Source organism: Lithobates pipiens, unplaced genomic scaffold (genome assembly GCF_037356315.1).
Source record: "Lithobates pipiens isolate NorthernLeopardFrog02 unplaced genomic scaffold, aLitPip1_a1.2 Scaffold_13, whole genome shotgun sequence".
NCBI classification, from domain to species: Eukaryota; Metazoa; Chordata; class Amphibia; order Anura; family Ranidae; genus Lithobates; species Lithobates pipiens.
In genome coordinates, this window is record NW_027507718.1 from 517129243 (window position 1) to 517149351 (window position 20109).

At 45.9% G+C, this 20109-nt stretch overlaps 1 protein-coding gene across 1 annotated transcript in view; it reads right to left on the reverse strand.

Annotated features, from left to right (window-relative positions):
* The window catches only part of LOC143975928 (uncharacterized), a 92327-nt gene that overhangs the window by 57307 nt on the left and 14911 nt on the right, over positions 1–20109 (reverse strand). Inside the window, exon 5 of the mRNA XM_077478461.1 lies at positions 14231–14472. Within this exon, the coding sequence (XP_077334587.1) occupies positions 14231–14472 (242 nt within the window). The remainder of the gene's footprint in view (positions 1–14230; positions 14473–20109) is intronic.

Sequence of the window (20109 nt, forward strand, 5' to 3'; positions counted from 1 at the left end):
AGAGCCTCTCTAGAGATGTGACCAAGGTGAAGGCAGAGATCATCTGAGCTGGACGGCTTAAGTAGGTAGGACTGATGAGCAGGATATCATCAACAGGTGAGTCACTGTGGAGAGATAGGAGCTGGCAATTAGCCGACAGCTGAGTGGCCAGCTTTGAGAAGGAAGGGCTGAGCCCAGCCCTGACAGGGGTACATTATACTTCTACTCATTCCCCCAGAAAAGTGTAAAAAATAAATAAAAACCGCACACAGGTTTTAGACAAGTTTTGATTTAAAAAATATTAAAAAATAAAAAAACAATGTCTCCGATATAGATCCATCATCAATCACGATGCCGCCTCCGCTGGACCCGAAAAAAAACAAAAAAAAAGCTCCACAGCCAACGAAGGATAACTGCCTACCGCAGGCTTCGGTGGCCCCACTCCTTACCTATATAAGAGCTGTCAAATAGCAATAAGCGGTTAGTATTCCTTAACGGCAAAGTGTTTTTTTTCTTTTTTCGGTTCCGATAGTGGTGTCGCGCTGTGATTGATGATGGATCTACATCGGGGGACATTGTTTTTTTACTGCTTTACATTTTTTTAATAAAGGACTTGTCAAAAACCGTCTACTGTTTTTCTTTATTTTTGACACTTTTTTGGTGAATGAGTAAATGAGTAGGGGAACAATGTACCCTTACTCATTCACATGGGGGGGGGGGGGGCTGGGATCTGGGGGCTTCCTTAATCTGCCTGTAAAGTGACGCATGCACTGTGTTTTTGACAAGTCCTTTATTAAAAAAAAATAAAAAAAAAATAAAGCAATGTTCCCTGATGTAGAAACATTGTCAATCATGATGCCCAACACATCACTGGACCTGAAAAAAAAGCTCAGCCCGTGACAAAGACTGACTGCCAAATGCCTACTCTGCTTGGTGACTGCACTGGTCAGTAATCTCACAAAGGGCAGGGCCACCAGGTGACGTCAGCAGGTGGCCCGCACCTTACCTATGTAAGAACTGTCACTGGCGGAGTAGGCATTCGTCGAGGGGAGAGCTTTTTATTTTCAGGTCCAGCAGTGCTTGACAATGAATCTACATAGGGGCACCATGGAAGACATTCGTTTTAATAAACCATGTCGGGCAAGGCTGCGTGCTGACATCACTGCGTCCCCACTGACCCCGGAAGCGCGGGTGGACTGTTCCTGTTTCTTTGCCGGTGATTTTTGCACATGAATCATGTAAGTGCAATCTAAATATTTTAATAAAGAGTTTATACTGTTTTACACTATTGGAGCATTCTCTCCTTATATACCCTAATCCGCGGCACGTGATATGGCTGGCAATAAGTGACGGGTGTCTGAGACCATAGGAGGGCATATCTGTTTACAGCTTCCCATCGAGGGTTACTACCAAAGCTTGGTTGACCTTTCTAGCAATAGGTCTATATGATCCAGTAAGCGCTCCTGTTAACTGAGGTGGTGGGTGTCACTTAAGAAGCTCCCATTTATGTTGGTTTTCGGGAACTTTAACCACTTAAGGACCGCCCCATGTAAATATACGTTGGCACAATGGCACGGACAGGCACAAGCACGTACCCGTACATGCCTGCCTTCCAGCGGGTGGGGAGTCCCCTTCCACTGGCTGCGGCGGTCGGTTTCACTTCAGGAGCGATCCGGGATGAGGGGATGGCCGTTGGTTTCTGGCCATCCCCTCGCGATCGCTCCTGGCGAATGAGAAGCTTCCCCTGCCTGTGTTTAGGAAATGATGTCACTCTCCTAGAGGCGGTGTTTTTGACCGGACAGCGAGGAGAGAAGACATCATAGTAAGTGCACCAACACTACACTGACACGTAGGTACACATAGGCACACTTTCACCCCCAGTCACCCCCTGATCACCCCCCCCCCCAGATCACCCCCCCCCCCCCCCAGTCACAGTGTCACTGATTGCAGTGATCGTTTATTTACTGATCACTGCATTTAGTGTCAGTTGTGACTGTAAAAAGTGTCAGGGCAGTTAGTGTTAGGTCCAGGGTAGCCCCCTACCCCCCCAATAAAGGTTTAACCCCTTGATTGCCCCACAGGTAACCCTTTCACCCCCTTTTGCCAGTGTCACTAAGCGATTGTTTTTCTGATCGCTGCATTAGTGTCACTGGTGCTGCTAGGTAGCTAGTTATTTTTTAGGTTCACCGCCAGGTTTTTATAGCGCTAGGCACCCCCATATACTACCTAATAAAGGTTTTAACCCCCTGATTGCCCCTAGAGTTAACCCTTTCACCAGCCATCACCGTATAAGTGTCACTGGTGACACTGGTTAGCCAGTTAGTTATTTCGTTATTTAGGTTCCCTGTCAGGTTTTTATATAGCGTCAGGGACCCCCATATACTACCTAATAAAGGTTTTAACCCCCTGATTGCCCCTAGTTAACCCTTTCACCAGTGATCACCGTATAAGTGTTACGGGTGACACTGGTTAGGTAGTTTGCTTTTTATAGCATCGGGGCACCCACCATTTATTACCCAATAAAGGTTTAACCTCCTGATCACCCGGCGGGTGATATCAATTAGGTTTTAGGGTCAGATAGGGTCTGCGTCGCCCCAGGCAGCGCTAGGTTAGTGCCAGTACCGCTAACACCCACGCGCAAAGCATACACCTCCCGTAGTGGTATAGTATCTGAACAAATCAATATCTGATCTGATCAGATCTATACTAGCGTCCCCAGCAGGTTAGGGTTCCATAAAAACGCATTGTTAGCGGGATCAGCCCAGATATCTGCTAGCACCTGTGTTTTGCCCCTTCGCCCAGCCCACCCAAGTGCAGTATCGATCGATCACTGTCACTTACAAAACACTAAACACATAACTGCAGCGTTCGCAGAGTCAGGCCTGATCCCTGCGATCGCTAACAGTTTTTTTTGGTAGCGTTTTCTGAAGGCGGTGCTTGGTTTTCGGGGTTCCGTATGCGGCTAGACTCCCAAAAAGTCCCACACATGTGGTATCCCCGTACTCAGGAGAAGCAGTAGAATGTATTTTGGGGTATAATTTCACATATGCCCATAACATGTGTGAGCAATATATCATTTAGTGACAACTTTGTGCAAAAAAAAAAAAAAGTTTGTATTATTCCCACAACTTGTGGCAAAATATAAAATATTCCATGGACTCAACATGCCTCTTAGTAAATAGCTTTTGGCATTTTATGGCCTTCGAAACTGTGATAGGTAGTGAGGAGTGAAATCAAAAATTTGTACCCTTAGAAATCCTGAAGGCAGTGATTGGTTTTTGGGGTGCCGTACGCGGATAGACTACCAAAATGTCCAACATGTGTGGTATCCCCGTACTCAGGAGAAGCAGCAGAATTTATTTTGGGGTGCAAATGGCAATGTGTGAGCAATATATCATTTAGTGACAACTTTTTGTAAACTTTTTTTTTTTTTGTCATTATTCAATCACTTGGGACAAAAAAAATATTCAATGAGCTCAACATGCCCCTCAGCAATTTCCTTGGGGTGTCTACTTTCCAAAATGGGGTTATTGGGGGGGGGGGGTTGTACTGCCCCCCTGCCACTTTAGCACCTCAAGAAATGAGATAGGCAGTCATAAATGAAAAGCTGTGTAAATTCCAGAAAATGTACTCTAGTTTGTAGATGCTATAACTTTTGCGCAAACCAATAAATATACGCTTATTGACATTTTTTTTACTAAAGACATGTGGCTGACAATTGTTCCGGGGCTTAAGTGGTTAAAGATCATTTTTGCTGATGAGGGTCTTTTTTACTATTTTTCCTTCACGTGGACTTTGTACACTTTAATATTTTTATCACAATAATTACTTCACTGTGGGATTAACAACCTACACCCCATCTCCTTGCTCCCCTTCCTCGAACTCAATCTATCCAAAACCAAACTTATAATTTTTCCTCCCCCATATGCCCCTTCCCCTGATCTCACTGTCAAAATCGATGGCACAACCATAAGCCCATCCCCACACGCCAGGGTTCTAGGTGTAGTCCTGGACTCTGAACTCTCCTTCAAGCAACACATCCAATCACTGTCCAAATCCTGCCGCCTCAACCTCCGCAACATCTCCAAAATACGCTCCTTTCTAACCAATGACACAACAAAGCTCTTAATTCACTCGCTGGTCATCTCTCGCCTCGACTACTGCAACTCCCTTCTCATTGGCTTACCTCTACAACATAGTCTATCACTTCCATGAACACTGCTGCCAGACTCATCCACCTTACCAATTGCTCTGTGTCTGCTACTCCTCTTTGTCAATCCCTCCACTGGCTTCCGCTCAGCCAAAGAATTAAATTCAAAATACTAACAACTACGTACAAAGCCATCCACAACTCTGCCCCAGCTACATCACTAGCTTAGTCTCTAAATACCAACCTACTCGTTCTCTTCATTCCTCTCAAGATCTCCTGCTCTATAGCTCCCTCATCACCTCCCCCCATGCTCGCCTCCAGGACTTTTCCAAAGCCTCTCCAATCCTATGGAATGCCTTCTCTCAATCTGTCCGCCTATCTCCTACTTTGTTAGCTTTTAGATGATCCCTGAAAACCCTTCTCTTCAGAGAAGCCTACCCTACCCTCACCTAGCAACTGTATTTTCATTTTCTCCATAAGCTCATCCCCCACAGTTATTACCTTTCGTTTCAACTTGACCCTCCCTTCTAGATTGTAAGCTCTAACGAGCAAAGCCCTCTGATCCCTCCTGTATTGATTTGTATTGTAAGTGTACTGTCTGCCCTCATATTGTAAAGCGTTGCTCAAACTGTTGGCGCTATATAAATCCTGTATAATAATAATAATAATAATTAATGGTTATTGAATTGTTTATATCACATCTTCAACTAGCGCAGATTTTTTGGACAGAATCAAATAATAATTGAACTTCAATAGTCCATAGAGTGAAATAATATTTATATAAAGTGATCAAAGTGCAAAAATAGGCCCAGAAGTATAGATTTCAGTGATCCCACAACCGTGATGACAGATGCCACTAATATGGGGCACTGATGACATGTGACACTGATGACAGATGGCACTAATATGTGGTACTGATGAAAGATGGCACTTATACGTGGCACTGATGACAGATGGCACTAATACGTGGCACTGATGACAGATGGTACTAATATGTGGCACTGATGACACGTGAAACTGATGACAGATGGCACTGATACGTGACATTGATGACAACAGATGGCACGTGACACTGACAGCTGTCACTGAAGAAAGATGGCACTGATACGTGGCACTGATGACAGATGGCACTAATATGTGGCACTGATGACACGTGACACTGATATGGCACTGATGACAGATGGCACTATGTGGCACTGATGACACGTGGCACTGATGTGGCACTGATGACAGATGGCACTTATACGTGGCACTGGGGACAGATGGCACTGGGGACAGGTGCCATTGACAACCGGTGGCACTGGGGACAGATGGCACTGACAACAGGTGGCAGAGGTGGCAGTGGGGACAGATGGCAGTGGGGGCAGATGGCAGTTTATTTTATGTTTTTTTTGTGGAACTTACGGCCGCTGCAGCCGTTCATCTCTCCCTCCTCACACGGTGTCTCTGTGTGAGGAGGGAGAGTGGCACTGAGAGATGATCTCATATGTTTACATATGAGATCATCTCTCATTGGACACGCCGATCGCGCTGTAAACAGCTGCTGTGATTGGCCGTTTACAGCGATCTGTGATTGGCTGTGTCCAAGGGACACGGCCAGCAAAGAACTTTCCCGATGCACGCTCTCAGGAGCGCGCATTGCGGAAGTAAACAGGAGGACATCCAGGGATGCCCTCCCGGCAGGTAGCGTCCGCGCTGTAGCCGTCTTTTGGCTATAGCGCAGGCGCGAAGTGGTTAAGAAAGCCAGGTGACACCCTTCCCTCTTATGCACTGACCAGTGAAACACAAATTTAGTGATATAAGTGCTGAAAATACAATGGTGATACTAAAACCAATCCAATGTGTAAAGTTATGTGTAAAGGCTGGCTGGTGGCCGGTCTGTACTTGTGGGAGGAGTCTGAGAGGGCCATTTAATCCTCCTCCTCTGTCAGGGCCAGTGTTGTCAGCGTTCTGCCCCAGTATTTCTGTCATAACATTCTGCCGCAGCATTCCTGTCATTGCGTTCTGCCCCGGCTTGTCTCGGCGTACAGTCTCTGTGTTTCTGTCATAGCATTTTCTGCCCCAGCATTTCTGTCATAGTGTTCTGCCCCAGCATTTCCTGGCTCGGCGTTCAGTCTCAGCATTTCTGTCTCGGCATTCAGTCTCAGTATTTCTGTCATAGTGTTTCTGCCCAGGATTTCTGTCATGGCATTTCTGCTCAGGATTTCTGTCATGGCATTTCTGCCCAGGATTTCTGTCACGGCATTTCTGCTTCAGCGTTCTGTTATAGCGTTTCTGCCCCTGGATTTCTGCCATTGCATTGCTGCCTCAGCATTTCTGTCATAGCATTTCTGTCATAGCATTTCTGCCATAGTGTTTTTTCTGTCATAGTGTTTTTCTGTCATAGTGTTTTTCTGTCATAGCGTTTTTTGTCATAGCGTTTCTGTCATTACTTTTCTGTCTCAGCATTCAGTTTCAGCATTTCTGTCATAGCGTTTCTGTCACAGCGTTGCTGTCCTTGCATTTCTGCCCCAGCATTTCTGTCATAGCGTTCAGCCTCAGTGTTCAGCCTCAGTGTTCGGCCTCAGCGTTTCTCAGAGGGGCATTGTTCACTCATGGCATACTCCGGTAGCTGTTTTCATCTTTGTTGGTTGTCATGTTTCATTGTATCTGTGTTCATGTTGTACCTGAGGCAGTTAGCTAGGGCTCACATGTCAGGATCTGTCACGTCTACAGATCCATACGGGCTGAGGTTTCATTTGTTAATGATTGTTGTCCACAATCTTCTCGCCCGTATTCCATACGTCATATGATGCATGTTCATACACCACACCTATACGACTACCCACCACGGTCCGTGGGTACACTAGCCCTGAGTTTTCAGTTAATTACCTGTCTTTGCGCTGCAGGTTACTCTGGCTCACTTACTACTTACACATGGGTGGGGGGGGGGTCCTTCATCAGGTTAATTTACGCGCAGTGGTCTTGACATTCTTGCTCTAGTTCTCATTCTTAGGTAGGCACAGAGGGGCATTGTTGTTCTCATGTCTGGTTGTCTGTAATTTTTCTAGTTTGTGTTCACAGGTTGGGCCGTCTTGGCATCCATACCGATATCAACCATGCTTGTACTCACTTCCATCAGCCCTGCCCGTTGTTGGGGCTAGTTGATTGGTGCAGATGTTGTTTTTCGTCACTGGGCTCACCCTTGGGTCAGAAGCAGTCGTCGATTTTCTTCAGTTGACGTCCTGTTGCATAGAGGCCCTGGTTACTGCCCAGGGATTTATAGTCTCTTTCAGGATGTGTGCTAAGCCACGTCCCCTTGACGGTCCTTAGGTGGTAGGTTTGGGCAAACGTCATCATGATTCTGGATTCCACTCTCGGCTCTGATCTTGTCTAGGATGTTGCCTGGAGTACTGCTCAGGGATGTCAGTCCAGTCGTCTTTTCCGATCCCCAACCTGTTCCAGGTAGGGAGGTTTCAGTCACTTTGGGCATGTCTGTATCATGCCATGGGACTCATTTCACTGGGATGGAGTCTGGTCCTCCTTCCTCGTTTCAGGATTCAGACTCAGTTGTTAGGTCTCAGGCTGAAGCATGACCCGACCATATCAGGTGGGACCAGTGTTCTGTATCTGGCATGGTTTGTCCATGTTTGACTATGCTTGTTGCCATGACGCATGGGCCTTATCCACTTACTCCATCACATCCATCAGGTAGCCAGCATTTCGCACTCCTGCCAGTAGTCTTTTTGCACTCACCCTCTCACTTCCCCTTACCAAGTATGGGTAGGCCAGGGGTTGGGGGGGCATTTCACTGAGCTACTTCTCTGGTGTCCATTTGAAGTATTTCGATCTTCTCAGCCATCATTTGCAGGGGTTCCTCGGGCCAGCCCTTGCTCCCTTTCCCCCACGTATCCTCTCATTCACAAGCAGTTCATTCTCATGTCTGTGTTGTCTCGGGCATCAGGCTCAATCTAATCTTTCACAGGAGGTTGAGTTGGGTTCTGGGTAGCTTTGCAGGTTCTATGGGGGTTCCTTCTCATCGCCAAGTCAGGAGTCGGTGGGTTTCTCCTGTCACAGCGGATACTTACTGGATACTTACTGTTGCCATCCGGGCGCATGCTATTATACGTGTTGGATCATTACCTTCTCTTCTTCACCTTAGGAATATCGCATTTCTCACTTGAAGACTCTGACTACAAGTGTAAAGGCTGGCCGGAGGCCAGTCTGTATTTGTGGGAGGAGTGTGAAGGGGCTATTTAATCCTCCTCCTCTGTCAGGGCCAGTATTATCAGTGTTCCTGGGTTCCCATCCATCCGTTTCTCCCAAGCCTTTCATACATACTCATAGTATTTTCTTATTCTTACATTCAAGGTATGCCCTCTATTTAGGCATATTGACCAGCTAGGCCATGGCACACCTCAGGCCTTGGTTCTTAGGAATATCGCATTTCTCACTTGAAGACTCTGACTACAAATAAAACATATATAAAAAATATACAGAATGTCCAATATGTGAAAAAATAAGGCATAGTTGGGTGGAAACCAGAACATACAAATACTGGAAATGTGAATTAAACCAGTGAAAAAAATGTATGAAATGTAGTCCAATATGGGCCAAATAATCCACCACAGGGAAGTGAAGGGACAGAAGAACCCAAATACTGAACACTGTTCGGTATGAAGAGCATCAAGAATATTGCATCCTCAACAATGGAAAGAAGTGCCTGTGCCCTTACCGGAACTGGTGGACTCCAATATAAGCGACATGGAATCATACAGGCATGGTGCCACAGATGGCCAATGTATGGAACTCCAAAGGGACCAGGACCTCCAGGATGGAATCCAAGGAAGGGATGAAAAACCTCCAAATGGACCTCCAATCTTGGGAACATCAAGCTGGATCAGGATGGTGAAATCCACCGGATACCGGAGCCACTCACGTTGAAATAATATGTGGAGAAAGAAAATGCTTCCACATAATGCAGATCAAAAAAGGTAATTTATTTCTAAAAATCCAAGTACAAAGATAAAAATGTGATCAGGAAAGTAAAAACAGGGCAATGTGGAGAGCGATAAGCCAAGCCAGGTTTCAGTATCATCATTGTATTTTCATTACTTATATCACTATATTTGTGTTTCACTGGTTACGCTACATTATCTAGAGATCTATTTATGTTTGTCACATTGTTTATGTAGCTGCTTGTTTTTTAGTTACTTGGGATTAGCGCAGTAATATTCACTTTCCACTCTTATGCGCTGCTTACCAGATAGAGTGTAACCACCTGATAAGAGTGGTGAACATGCGCTCCTTTTACAAAGCCAATCCAACACCTCAGGCAGGTAGATAGGTCCCCTTTAAGATGGCACCCAAAACAGCTCCAGCAACCAAGCAGCGGCAATAAAGGCTTACACACCAGTTTCAGAGCGGCACCAGGCCAGATATAAAAGAAAAGCACTCCATTATTGTAATATTGTTAAAACTATTATCACATTATTACACAAAGAGATACACTCACATGTTTGTAATATCAGGCATATATGCGGCGTGATGACTGCCAACAAACCAGGCTTTCAACAACAAAGATGGACATCATGCGGCTGCTCATACACCACACTCCTTATAAAGACATCAGCCTGAGGAAGGATCTCCACGATTGGCTGAATAACCAATTAATGTAGATAGAGGAGTTCAACCCTAGACCCATCTCCCAATATATATATATATATATATATATATATATATATATATATATATATATATATATATATATATATATATATATATATATATATATATATACTCAGGTAAAATCACACATGGTAGATAGAAAGAGTTGAATCCTTCCCTATTTTAATGTGCAATGCAAGGAGGAATATATCCAGGGCAGGGACGACCTGGATACAGTGCCTTGAAAAAGTATTAATAGCTATTGAAATTTTCCACATTTTGTCATGTTACAACCAAAAACGTAAATGTATTTTATTGGGATTTTATGTGATAGACCAACACCAAATGGCACATAATGGTGAAGTGGAAGGAAAATGATAAATGGTTTTCATATTTTTTTACAAATAAATATCTGGAAAGTGTGGGGTACATTTGTATTCAGCCCCCTGAGTCAATACTTTGTAGAATCACCTTTTGCTGCAATTACAGCTGCAAGACTTTTTGGGGATGTCTCTACCAGCTTTTCAAATCTAGAGAGTGACATTTTTGCCCATTCTTTGTAAAATAGCTACAGCTCTGTCAGATTGGATAGAGTGTCTGTGAACAGCAATTTTCAAGTTTTGCCACAGAGTCTCAAATGGAATTAGGTCTGGACTTTGACTGGGCCATTCAAACACATAAATATGCTTTGATTTAAACCATTTCATTGTAGCTCTGGCTGTATGGTTAGGGTAATTGTCCTGCTGGAAGGTGAACCTCCGCCCCAGACTTAAGTCTTTTGCAGACTATAATGCCACGTACACACGATCGGATTATCCGGCGGACTTGTTCTGGTGAACCAAGTCCGAGCACACAGCCCGGCCGGTCAGGAAAGGGGGCGGGGACAAGCGAACGCCCCCCCCCCTCCTGAGCCATACCAGGCCGTGTGCCCTCAACATGGGAGGGTGCTTTGGCACTGCGGCCCCCCCACCCCAAAGCACCTTGTCCCCATGTTGATGAGGACAAGCCCCTCTTCCCGACAACCCTGGCCATTGGTTTTCAGGGTCTGCGGGCGGGGGGCTTATCAGAATTTGGGAGCCCCCTTTAATAAGGGGCCCCCAGATTCCGGCCTCCCACACTATGTGAATGAGTATGGGGTACGATGTACCTCTACCCATTCACCTGGGGGGAAAAAAGTGTTAATGAAAAAACACAACACAGGTTTTTAAAATACTTTATTAGACAGCTCCGGGGGTCTTCTTGCGTCTTCGGGGGTCTTTTCGCCAGACTCCTCCGCTATCTTCTGCTCTTTTACTAGCTCTTTTACTAGCGGAGGAGCCCGGCTTTCTCCTTCATTGCCGCCGCCGTCCGGGGGTCTTCTTCTGACTTCGGGGGTCTTCTTCCGACTTCGGGGGGTTTTGTCCCGCTCTTTGGGTCTTCTTGCTGGGCCTCTGCTTTCTTCTTCCAGCTCTTTTACTAGCGTTGGCCCGGTCTTGTCACTTTACTTCGTGTGTGGGCAATTCCATTCATTTCAAAAGTCCGGCGGACCCCCGCCATAGTCCGCTGGGAAAGTCAGGTCATGTGTCAGCGTGTGTGGGCAAGTCCACTCATTCAGAAAGTCCGGCGGACCTCCGCTGCATAGTCTGAGCGTGTGTAAGCGGCATAACACATTTTCTGCTAAGATTGTCCTGTATTTAGCTCTGTCCATCTTCCCATCATCTCTGACCAGCTTTCCTGTCCCTGCTGAAGAAAAGCATCCCCACAACATGATGCTGCCACCACCATGTTTCACGGTTGGGATGGTATGTTCAGGGTGATGTGCAGTATTAGTTTTCCTCCACACATAGCATTTTACTTTTAGGCTAAAAAATATAAATTTTGGTCTCATCTGACCAGAGCACCTTCTTCTACATGTTTGCTGTTTCCCCCACATGGCTTCTCGCAAACTGCAAATGGGACTTCTTATGGCTTTCTTTCAATAATTGCTTTCTTGTTGCCACTCTTCCATACAGGCCCGATTTGTGGAGTGCACCACTAATCGTTGTCCTGTGGACAGATTCTCCCACCTGAGCTGATCTCTGCAGCTTCACCAGAGTTACCATTGGTCTCTTGGCTGCTTCCCTGATTATTACTCTGCTTGCCCAGCCTGACAGTTTAGGTTGATGGCCATGTCTTGGTAGGTTTGCAGTTGTGCCATGCTCTTTCCATTTTTGGATGATGGATTGAACAATGCTCCATTAGATTATCAAAGCTTAGGATATTTGTTTTATAACCTAATCCTGTTTAAACTTCTCCACAACGTTATTCCTGACCTGTCTGGTGTGTTTCTTGGCCTTCATGATGCTGTTTGTTCATTAAGGTTCTCTAACAAACCTCTGACGGCTTCACAGAACAGCTGTATTTATACTGAGATTCAGTTGCACTCAGTTGCACAGTTGGACTCTAATTAGGTGACTTCTGAAGGCAATTTGTTCCACTAGATTTTAGTTAGGGGAGTAAAGGGGTCTGAATACAAATGCACGCCACATTTTCCAGATATACATTTGTAAAATAAATTGAAAATCATTTATAATTTTCCATCTACTTCACAATTATGTACCTCTTTGTGTTTATCACATAAAAGCCCAATAAAATACATTTACGTTTTTGGTTGTAACATGACAAAATGTGGAAAATTTCAAGGGGTATGAATAATTTTTCAAGGCACTGTATAATATACCAACAACACCCAAAGACCAGTTTTTCTGCAACTGTTTGACAAGGGTGTCAACTTTTTATTTTGTACAACAAGGCCAATTCTTTCATCAAGACTACCTCTAGAACAGGGGTCCTCAAACTTTTTAAACAGGGGGCCAGTTTACTGTCCCTCAGACTGTTGGGGGGCCAGACTATAGTTTGAAAAACATGTGAAACAAATTCCTATGCACACTGCACATATCTTATTTGTAGTGCAAAAAAACAACAAAAACAATACAATATTTAAAATATTGCCCATCAAGGAAGCCTCAGCAGTGCCTATCAATGCAGCCTCACCGATGTACATCAGTACAGCCCCACCAGTGCCCATCAATGCCCATCAATTCAGCCTCACCAGTGCCCATCCGTGCAGCCTGATCAGTGCCCATCAGTGCAGCCTGTCCAGTGCCCATCAATGAAGCCTCACCTGTGCCTATAAATGCATCCTCACCAGTGCACATCAATGCATCCTCACCGGTACACATCAATGCAGCCTCACCGGTGCCCTTCAGTGCAGCTTGATCAGTGCCCATCAATGCAGCCTCACCTGTGCACATAAATGTAGCCTCACCAGTGCTTGCTTCTTGTTTACATCAAGACTACCTTTAGAAGTTTACAGGGTGAAGGAGCCAACAACACCCAAAGACCAACTTTTCCACAACTGTGTGATAGGGGTGTCAAATTAAAATATTTCACAGCCAGGCCAATTATTGCTTTTATCAAGACTACCTCTAGAAGGTTACGGGGTGAAAGCACCAATAACACCCAAAGACCAAATTTTCCAAAACTGTGTGACAAGGGCATCACATTTTTTTTACAGAAAGGCCAATTCTTGCATTCATCAAGACTACCTTTAGAAGGATATGGGGTGAAAGCACCAACAACACCCAAAAAACAAATTTTCTGCAACTGTTTGACAGGTGTGTCAGATGTACAATTTTTATGGCAAGGCCAATTCTTTCTTTCATCAAGACTACCTCTAGAAGGTTACTGGGTGAAGGCACCAACAACACCCAAAGACCAATTTATCTGCACCTGTTTGACGGAGGCATCACATTTTAATTAAACAGGCCTTCCCGGCAGACTAGGTCAATCCGATCGCATGTGAACTAATCCGATCATTTTTCACATACGGACCTAGAAATAGAACATGTTTTAAATCTGTCTGACGGACTCAATTCCTATCGTGAAAACCGTTTGTCTGCATGCTGGTCTGATGGACCAAATATGATGCAAGGAAAGCTATTGGCTACTGGCTACTGAAAACGTCCTTTTTTAGTCCCGTCTTACGTCATCATGTTCAAAATGAATGGACTTTCGAATGGACTTAGTCTGTTCGTGTGTGGCTAAGTCCATTTGTTTGGAAGTCCGTTGTAACTCTGTTGAAAAGCCAGTCGGGAAGGCCGTTGGACCTAGTCTGCTGGAAAGACCGGTCGTGTGTATGCGGCATTAGAATTAAGTCACAAAACACATTCTATTAGTCCTGCTGAGTATGGAGATGCCACATCAATAAGACTTTTCCATAGCCTTGCCAGTGCCACATAGAGGGTCCACAATCCAAGGAGTGCATTCAGGCTTTCAAGAAGCAAACTTTTATACACAAAGCAAATTGTAAATCACCTTAAATTCTGTGGCATTGGATACACTGCCTATTTTTCATTCTGGTTTTACTTTACTAGAATGTTGTGTTGCATGGGCCCAGGATACATTTGAAGTCAAGGATAAAAGATTAGCACTTACCTGTGTATATCCATAGATTCCCAGTATTTGTGCCATTGGAATAGTTGTCACAGAAAAATGATCTCCTATGAAACCCACTAGTTTGTCTTTTCCAGAACATGAGTAATTAGGAACTGTCTTTTGTGGTCCAGATAAAATGCTTAGAACATTCCTCACCGCCATACTACTATATATACATGAATCAGTTACATGAAATCCCAGTGTGATATTGGGTAATATTTCTGGATTCTGGTTGATGTTGTCTATGGCAAAATTCAAAGCAAGAACATTCAAAAATAATTTTGGATCCCTTCTATAATGGAAAAAATATATATGTTAGGTAAAGGTAAATGTTATCTTTTACCATTACCTTTTATCATTTTTTATTTCCCCATACTTATATCTAAATATCTGTGTAGTGCTGGCATCCTTGCCTATTAAATTATGTTAGCATTTACAATGAAAGTCTATGAACATTTCTATGGCTTAGTGTTTAGCACCATCTAGCGGCCAAACACTGATAGTGGACTTAAATGATTTTTGATTTATCAAAGCATTGAACTTGGTATAGGAAGTGACTGTTATTTACACTGGAGAGTTGACCTTTTTACCCAGGATGCCGGGTGAGCTACCCATGGACACTCTTTCTGACAGTGCATACTGGGAAGGACATAAAATGAGCCCGAGCGGCCATCTTAGGTCTCTTGGGAACACATGGCCTGCCTGTGAGGACTTTTGAGGAGGCCTCCCGGAGGAAGCGGCCTATTGCCCTTGTGGAGCACAACCCTGCCCGGTTGTGTGAGTGACCTGAAGTGCCAGAGACACAGTGATCAGATTGGGAAGATCCAGAGACACCCGTTTGAGCATGGGAAGACCAGGTCCACCTATCGGAACGGAATGGAGTGACGGAGCCAGCTGACATAGAAGCAAGCTGCAAACACTGGACCAAAGTTACCATAATGAGCTTTTGATCCAGTTGGTGAGCGGGTTGCAGCCCACAGTTTAATAAACTTTGCACCTAGTCAGACTTATATACAGGCCTCGCTGGGATCCATAGTCCCATGGAAGAGGAGTATAGCAACTGACACTAGGCAGGCATAAGGCCTACTTACTATCGCATCTCAAGTATTGTATTATAATTACGGAAGCTACACTAAGATCATCCTTAACTCAACTTTAATTACTTGTCAGGGAATTATTAGACCAGACTGTGTGGACTGCACAGAGGAAACCCAAACGCATGTAAGTAAATTAACAAAAGTGTTTATTATAAATAAAAGAAAGTGAAAACACACAGTGCACTACCAACCACCAACAACAAGAAATATATACAATAAATGGGAACTACCAAAGTCATCAACAGAAGCCAGGCCGAGGTCATACACCGGGGAATCAGTAGAAGAGGGAGAGGACGGATGGATGGGCTGCAGAGCAGGGATCTTAGGTAACAGGAGACAAGAGGGACAGGTCCAGGATGGGCTCAGGAAGGAACAGGTCAGGTAGATACAGGGTTCAGGTTCAGGTTACAAGGTCAGGGCACATGGAGAGAGCGACACCAAGGCAAGCATGTTAGGGCTTGCCGGGTATTTATAAGACTACTGATGATTACCCTCACGTAACAGCTGATTGCAGGAGGTGCTGTCTGCTCCACACTGCCGGAGTACACCCGCTGGTGGACGCCGGTACTACAGACCAGGGATCCAATAGTGCCACCAGTAGGTAGGTCCTCTTATTACAGGCCCTGGGTGTTAGAAGACACCCGCTGGTGGACACTGGTACTGCAATCCAAGAGATCAACAGCGCCACCAACGGGTGGACCTTTCCATGACAGTACCCCCCTCAAAGGAGCGGCCTCCGGCGCTCCAACTAGGTGTAATTATCCAAAGTTAATGGCCTCAAACCACACCACAGATGAGGGCACGTCAAGCTGGGTACCGGGCACATCCGGGCAGACAGCGGGCACATCCGGGCAGACAGCGGGCTCCGGGTCTTTGAGCTGGACAGCAATCACCGGGTCATCGAGCTGGGCAGCAATCACCGGATCGTCGAGCTGGGCAGCAATCACCGGGCCGTCGAGCTGGGCAGCAATCACCGGGCCGTTGAGCTGGGCAGCAATCACCGGGCCGTCAAGCTGGGCAGCAATCTCTGAGTCCTTAGGCCGAACAGCAAGTACTGTAAGGGCAAGCTGGATCACAGGCACTGGCTCAGCAAGCCGAGTAACGGGCTCCAGCTTAGCAGGCTGGGTGACGGGCCCCAGCTCAGCGAGCTGGACACCAGGTACTAGTCCGGCAAGCCGAATAACAGGCACAAGCTTAACAAGCCAGTTAATGGACACTGGTTCAGAAGACTGGGTAGCGGGCACCGACTCCGCAGACTGGGTGGCGGGCACCGAGTCCGCAGACTGGGTAGCGGGCACCGACTCCGCAGACTGAGTAGCGAGCACCGACTCAGCAGACTGGGTAGCGGGCACCGACTCCGCAGACTGGGTAGCGGGCACTTCAGACTGGAACACCAATATCCAAGCATCAGACTGGAAATCCGACACATCAGACTGGAAATCCGGCACATCAGACTGGGAGGCAGAGACATCAGGCTGGTAAGCCGGTACATCAGACTGGCAAGCAGAGACACCAATCTGGCAAGCCGGAACATCAGGCTGGCAAGCAGAGACATAAATCTGGGAAGCTGAAACATCAGGCTGGCAAGTTGGAACATCAGGCTGGCAAGTTGGAACATTAGGCTGGCAAGCTGGAACATCAGGCTAGCAAGTTGGAGCATCAGGCTAGCAAGTTGGAGCATCAGGCTGGCAAGCAGAGACATCAATCTGGGAAGCTGGAACATCAGGCTGGCAAGCAGAGACATCAATTGGTTGGTGCGGAGGCGGGTTGGGTTACTGGCAGAATTGTGCGGGTCGGAAAGAACTTTCGTTTATTTTTTGACTTAGCCACTGCAGCTTTGTATGTAGGTGCAGGGCTGTAAGAAAAGAAAGTATCTGGGCAAAAGGAAGACCAAGGAACAGTGGCAGGAGGAGGGTTTTGTGGGACTGTTACAGGTGGAGGAGAAGAGGCAGGTGGATTGAAGGCAGGATAGGTGCAACACTTGGTGACAGGATAGTAGTGTTTGGTAGGAAGTGGAGTAGACTGGGTTGTAGCTGAGGTTGCCATAGGCAAAGGGGAGATAGATACTTGGGAAGGCAGGTGATTAATGACAGGGCTGGAAGGTTGTGGCTTGGCTAAATGCAGGAGATCTGACCATGCCTGTAGCACAGGTTGAACAAACACTGATTCACACACAGCCTGACTAACCAGAGATTGCACTGAATGGATGCAATCAGACAACACCTGCTGTAGACAAGAGGAATAACATTCCATGAAATAGGCTGGATCATCCTCTAACAACCATACCAGAGATTCAACTTGGCCAAAATTGAAGGGGGGAGAAAAATCATCACTTCCTTCGGGAAAGTGTGACAGGGCTGGCTTTGCACATAATTGGATTAAGGGCTGAACATCCTCAAATGACATGTAGCCCTGATCCACCAGGGAATGAGCTGATCGGATGGTTTCCATCAGCTGGTCACTAGTCCACCTTTTTAGAAGCTGGCGACAATATTCACCATCCTCTTCTGCCAGCAGAGAATAATACGAGATTTTCATTGAAATCCATATTGGCAGACTAACAGGTCAGGATGGTTCCTCAATGCAGCCACGTCTGGTCAGGGATGGCCTTGGTGTACTGTCAGGCAATTATTAGACCAGACTGTGTGGACTGCACAGAGGAAACCCAAACTCATGTAAGTAAATTAACAAAAGTGTTCATTATAAATAAAAGAAAGTGAAAACACACAGTGCACTACCAACCACCAACAACAAGAAATATATACAATAAATGGGAACTACCAAAGTCATCAACAGAAGCCAGGCCGAGGTCATACACCGGGGAATCAGTAGAAGAGGGAGAGGACGGATGGATGGGCTGCAGAGCAGGGATCTTAGGTAACAGGAGACAAGAGGGACAGGTCCAGGATGGGCTCAGGAAGGAACAGGTCAGGTAGATACAGGGTTCGGGTTCGGGTTCGGGTTCAGGTTCAGGTTCAGGTTCAGGTTCAGGTTCAGGTTCAGGTTCAGGTTCAGGTTCAGGTTCAGGTTCAGGTTCAGGTTCAGGTTCAGGTTACAAGGTCAGGGCACATGGAGAGATCGACACCAAGGCAAGCATGTTAGGGCTTGCTGGGTATTTATAAGACTACTGATGATTACCCTCACGTAACAGCTGATCGCAGGAGGTGCTGTCTGCTCCACACTGCCGGAGTACACCCGCTGGTGGACGCCGGTACTACAAACCAGGCCAATAGTGCCACCAGGAGGTAGGTCCTCTTATTACAGGCCCTGGGTGTTAGAAGACACCCGCTGGTGGACACTGGTACTGCAATCCAAGAGATCAACAGCGCCACCAACGGGTGGACCTTTCCATAACATTACTTTAACCCTTGGATTACAAATTATAATGAATTATCATTGCTAGCGAAAACAAGAACACCAAGACTGAGTACTTTAAGTGAGATCTCACACATAGCTATAAAAGTAGGGGGAGCTCCCTTGTAATTATATTGTTTATAATTATTATATCATAAGTCATTGTTCTGTCATGTTATGTTGGGATGACAGCACAATTATTGTAGCCACCTATTTGCCAATACTTATATTAAAATATATTTTGGTTAAGTACCTCATTGTGTGGAGTATTGTTTTCCCCCAGCAGGTGGAGCCTGACGTGTCAATACAGGTATATTGTACTGTATTGCACCACAGCTGTGTCAAGGGGGCTGAGTCAAGTTAGTGGGGTTTATTAGCAGGGTGCAGGCCCAACTCAAACCAGCAGCTCCTTCGGGGGTCAGTGCTACATGTGGGGGCTCGTCCGGGATTTGCCGTTACCTCTCACAACTAAACAGAATTTCCTGTGTTGAATTTATACAGTAGAGGGTTTGTTTTTGGACTGCGCCATTTTACAAGGAGTGATTGATGGCCACTGCCTGTGTCAGGACCTGGACTTGAACCTGGGACCTCAGCTTTGTCTGGCAATTAATCTTCTCACTGAGCTATCTGAGATGCTGGACAGTGCTTTCTCAGATCCTTTAGACAACCCTGCCTTGTACCTTGATTTCAGTTGAACCTTGAACTCTTTGCTCCTCCCATGAACTTCCTGATATAAGCCACATCTCTGCACTTCCTCCTTGCCAGAATATTGTGCTATCTCCAGCCTGTATCTCGCTCCTGTCTTCCCTGCTGCCGTTTATATTTGCTACTGCAGGTTATCGACCCTTGGTTTGTTCCACGACTACACTTCTGCCTGAACTCAACCTGCAAGAACTCGTTACTGACCTTTTGGATTGCTTACTGACCACACTTCTGTTGGATTCTTACCTGTTCATCCACTACTGAACCCCGGCTTGCTCACCTCCTGGTGGGGCGATCCTGAGGACTGCGACCTGGTACTAACACACAGCTAAATCCATCTCCACCATCAGGAACTCTGGTGAAAACCGGTTAGTACTTAGACTCCGCACCTCAGGTGAGCCTGTGTCATCTGCCAGGGTGACTGCCTGTGTACCTATCCTGCTGGTTAGTGGTAGTCCTGCAACTGCTATAGCAATTGGTCTTCGAGCCTGACCCGTAATAGTGACAGAATATTCTGGCCAATAACATGGAGGCCGCTATAGCAAATACTGTGGCACCATTCAGGCAGCAAATTGCAGAGCTGCAGGAGTTTGGTGTCACTTACCAAGAAAAAATCTCTGTATTGGAAGGTGTGGTGAAGGAGCAGCATGAAGAGATCCATGCTCTGACATAGTAATTGCTGGATCTACATTCTGGAGATGATACTAAAGCACATATGCCTAACCC